A 4,521-nucleotide genomic window follows, 5' to 3' on the forward strand; every position below is an offset into this window, starting at 1 on the left:
TCTCTCTCTCTCTCTCTCTCTCTCTGTCTCTCTCTCTCTCTCTCCTTTCAGTTTCTCTAACTCTCTAAGAACTCTTCTGTCTCCTTTGCTGGCTCGTCATTCTCTTCCCAAACACCTTGATTATGACTGTCCCAGGAAGTCCTCTATTCTTCTGTCTATATACTCTCCCTTTCACCCATGCCTTCAACCACTCCCCTTTAAGCAAATAACTCCCAAAACTTTTATCTCTGATCCTGACCTCACTTCTGAGCTTCCGAATCATACTTCTAACAACTCATAATAACTCTCCACCCTGAGGTCATATCAATACCTCAATTTCAACATGTTCAAAATGAGTTTCAATAACTTCCCCCACATAAAACTCTTCTTCTGACTTCATTATTTGTTTATGGCAAATCCATTCACCTTATTTCCTGTGTTCAGAAGGTTGGAATTATCTTTGATGCTTCCATTTTCCTCACTTCTCAAATCTATTCTATTATCAGATCCTGTCAATTCTACCTTCTCATTATTGCTCACATCCATCCCACTTCCCTCCTCTCTAGTCCCATTGGCTCCAACCTAATAGAGACCTTACCTGCTGCCACCCCTGAAATACTACAATGGATTAACTAATCCAATAGGGCATCCCATCTCCCACTTCATACTGCATATCCCTATTAGAATAATCTTCCTTATGCTTGAACCTAAGAATTGTCTTACTCCTTTGCTCAGAAATCTTCAGCAGCTCCCTGTTGTCCACCAAGGAAAGTTCAAACTCCACTGCCTGACATTTAATATCCTTCACAATATGGTGCCATCCTATTTTTCAAAAATTATCTCACAAATTCAGTTAGAAAGGGCATTGGAGACTATCTAGTCCAGCTTGTACACCCCCAATAATTCCCTCAATGACATCACCAACAAGTGGTCATCCAGCCTCTATTGCAGGGTAGGGGCTGAGGAATTTGTCAGTTGTCAGACCATAAAATTTTTGGATAACTCTTGTTTGGAAGGTGTTTGTAGGACTTTCCTCCCTTACATTAACTCTAAATCTGCCTCTTTCACCCACTGGCACTATTTCTGCCCTTTTGGGCCATATGGATTAAGTCAAATTCCTTTTCAGCCTGAAGTTCCTTCCCACCCTACTCCCAGTCCAATAAAACTAGCAGTTATTAAGTGCCTACTCTGTATAAGGCACTGGAAATACAAAGACAAACCAAAAAAAACCAGTCCCTGACCTCTAATAACTTACAGGATAAATGTTAATAGTTTCTTCAATCCATCCTTATATGACATCATCTCCCAACATTTCACCATTTCTCTCCCTCTTCATAATACTCCCTTGCACATACTCTGTACTCTAACCAAACTGGAGTACTACTATTCTTTCCCCACTCACTGGGTTCTCATGTTTCAAAGCCTTACTTTACATTGTTCCTTGTATCTGCATTGTCTTCCCTTCCCTTCTTCTCCAGGGAAATACAGGATTTATCCATCTTTTAAAGCCTAACTAAATTGTCACTGCCTCCTTAAAACTTTCTCTGATTCCTCTCCTTTAACAAGACCTAACACAGTGCTTTGGATTGTAACTCTCCTAACATCATAGCTCAGAGCTAGAAGGAACCTTAGAGAACAATAAACACAAATTTTATAGATGAGGTAACTGAAGTCCATTGAGGTTGAGTGACTTTTCCAAAGCCAAACAGGTAGGAAGCTTCAGAGGCAAGATTGAAACTGAAGTCCTCTGACTCCAGAGTGTTCTTTTCTCTATACCAAGCGTCTTCCCTACTACATTTATTATGTAGCATGAGCAGAAGGAAAGTAGCTTTGATGAAAAAAAAATGAAAAACAATATAGCCTAGAGTTAAGTAAGCACAAGAAAAGTTAAGTGATGCAGTGGATTGAGCTCCAGTCCTAATGTCAGGAAGACCTGACTTCAGATCTGGCCTCAGATACTTACTGGCTATGTGACCCTGGGCAAGTCACTTAACCATGTTTGCCTCAGTTTCCTCATCTGTTAAATGAGCAGGAGAAGGAAATGGCAAACCACCCCAGTATCTTTGCAAAGGAAACCCCACGTGGGGTCACAAAAAGTCAGACACAACTCTTGAACAACTAATAAGTGAACATACCATAGAAGACATATAAATAATCAGTGTAACATCACTGGTTCCTATAATGTGTGAACATTGACTTGCATGTTGAATGAAAATGGAAATTCCTAAACTGTAACCAAAAAGATACAGCAAAACAACTTTCTGAAATTCATGATTACCTTTTCAAAAGCCTATCTTGCATTTTATCTTAAGCCAAGATAAGCTGAAGATAAGCCAACTAATCTTAAGTTTTGGCCTGGTCCAAACAGGCCAAAACTCCAGTGACCTGTTATCTCTGCACCTTTCTTTACCCAAAGGATATAAAAACAAAAGAAGACCAAAAACTTACTCAGTACTAAACCCATCAAATACCTTCCCTCTATAGAAAACTTCAGCCTTTCTAGGCTTACTGAAGATTTAACTCCAAGGTAGTGTTGTTCTTTTTAATCATTTTGTTTAAAGTCTTCATAACTCAGCTTCTTTAAAAAAAAAAAAAGCTATAAAGTCACAAATAATACTTCAAATTCATTAAGAGAATAGTGGTGAATAGTCATTATATTTACTGAAAGAGAGTTGAGCTCTTTGAAAAAAAGATTTACATCAATATATTAATGATATACTATACAATATATTATACTTATGTGAAAGTATATTTCTACTTATCTGAAAGTCAGCATGGTAGGATAGAGTATTGGCTTTGGTATAACCAAGATCTAGGTGCAAGTTTCACCTCTCTCCCACTTGCCCACCTCTCCCACCCTGCCATCCAGGCAGTGTGACCCTCAACTTCTCAGTGACCCAGGAAACTCTAAGACTAAACTGAAAAGTAATTGTTGCCCTACCTGGGTAAAAGAAGTTTCCTCACCTAGAGCTCACTACAGTAAAGAAATCACAGGTCCAGTTTTTTAAAGGATATTATTAAAATGGTTAGAATCACATGTTAATAGTGGTGATACATGATGTGATTATTCCGTGTAATTATTAACATGGTGATGATAATAATTATAGTAACTCTCCACATTTCCAGTACTCCAGTTGTAGTGAGACAGCAGCACAGCCAGCCGCTATTGTTGCTGGTGCCTTTCTAGGCTGTCAGTCTGTCAGTCAGTTTGTCTATCAGTTTGCTTTTCTGCCTGTCTTGTTAGTGTGTCAGCCAGTATGTCTGTCTTGTCGGTTGGTCAATCAGTCTGTCAATCTCAAGTCAGTTTGTCAGTTTGCCTGTCTGCTTGTCTTGTCAGTCTGTCGGTCTTGTCAGTCTGTCAGTCTAATTGTCTGTCTTGTCAGTTTGTCAGTCTAACAGTCTGTCTGTGTTGTCAGTCACTCTGTCTGTCTTGTCAGTCTGTCAGTCAGTCTGTCAATCTGACTGTCTGCCTTCCTGCCTGCCCACAGTCTGCCCCGGAGCCAGGTGGTCAGATCACACGCTCGGTGCAGGGCTAGAGTAGTGTCCTTTCCAGCGAGCACTGCGGGCCTGGCACTGACCCCGGGCGGAGGCGGAGAACAGGCTGCACCTGCTCCCGAGAGTCCTGGGGCGGGCCACTGGGGCGGCCCAGGACAGTCCAAAGGACCTCACTCACCAGCGAAAGCACTTTGTAGGTGTTGGGATCCTTGGCTTTGGGCGCCCGCGCGCCTTTTTCGGGCTGCTGCTCGTCCCCCACGTCCAGGGGAGCCAGCATGTTCACAGCCGCCTGCGGATCCCCGGCGGCGTCCCCGTAGCCCTGCTCCTTGCCCGTTCCCGCGCGGCTCTCCTTGGTGCCCCGGAGGCTCCCGCTGCAGCCGTCCCTCTCCATGGTTGGCTCAGGCTTTCCGCTTCTCGGGCTCCTCTGCCGGCTGCCTTGCTTTAATAAGAGCCACTGAGGGCGGCCTGGCCCCGAGGACTCCGCCCCCCTCCTTCAGCCAGCCTCCTCCCAGACCCTTGGCTCTTTTCCCCTAGCCAATAATGTAAAATGTGAGGGGGAGAGCGGCCCAACGCCCCGGATTATTTGGCTTCCTGTCTGATTTCGGGCATTCTGGCTGTTGGGTTATTTTGGGTGTTTTACGTGTGTGTCTCTTTAACTTCCCCCAAAGCCTTTCCCCTCACCCCACCCCGGGCACCCTCTGAAGACCTGCAGGAATCGCCCTGCTCAGTACCTTAGTATTGCGTGGATTGCATAGTGTGGTCTGCAGAGGGCATGAGATCATGTGGCCCCAAAATAGTGCGAGAGGAGGAAAAGGAGGAGGATGGATGGATGGATGCTGTTTATAAGGGAACAGAAGAACGAGCCTGGGACTCTTCCGTGTGACTTTGTAGGCAAACTAGAACCAGTGGGAGGCAGACGGTCCCCCTGCTCTTTTCTCCCTCCTAAAAAGAAATAGAGGCTATGATGAAGAAAACGTCAGGTTTCATCATTAAAATCATATGCTCAGAGGATTTAAAGTTGGAAAGGACGAGTCTATTGGGAAATAC

At 43.9% G+C, this 4,521-nt stretch overlaps 1 protein-coding gene across 2 annotated transcripts in view; it reads right to left on the minus strand.

Annotated features, from left to right (window-relative positions):
• LOC114029386 (ectonucleotide pyrophosphatase/phosphodiesterase family member 1-like) overlaps positions 1-3,865 on the minus strand; it is a 108,727-nt gene extending 104,862 nt beyond the window's left edge. The window contains exon 1 of one of the 2 annotated variants that reach the window (XM_027843786.1): positions 3,653-3,865. In XM_027843786.1, the coding sequence (XP_027699587.1) occupies positions 3,653-3,865 (213 nt within the window). The remainder of the gene's footprint in view (positions 1-3,652) is intronic. The other variant, XM_027843788.1, reaches the window with a different exon arrangement.
• Between the last annotated feature and the right edge of the window lie 656 nt (positions 3,866-4,521).

This window comes from Vombatus ursinus, unplaced genomic scaffold, assembly GCF_900497805.2.
Source record: "Vombatus ursinus unplaced genomic scaffold, bare-nosed wombat genome assembly UNPS02014931.1, whole genome shotgun sequence".
In the NCBI taxonomy this organism is placed as follows: domain Eukaryota; kingdom Metazoa; phylum Chordata; class Mammalia; order Diprotodontia; family Vombatidae; genus Vombatus; species Vombatus ursinus.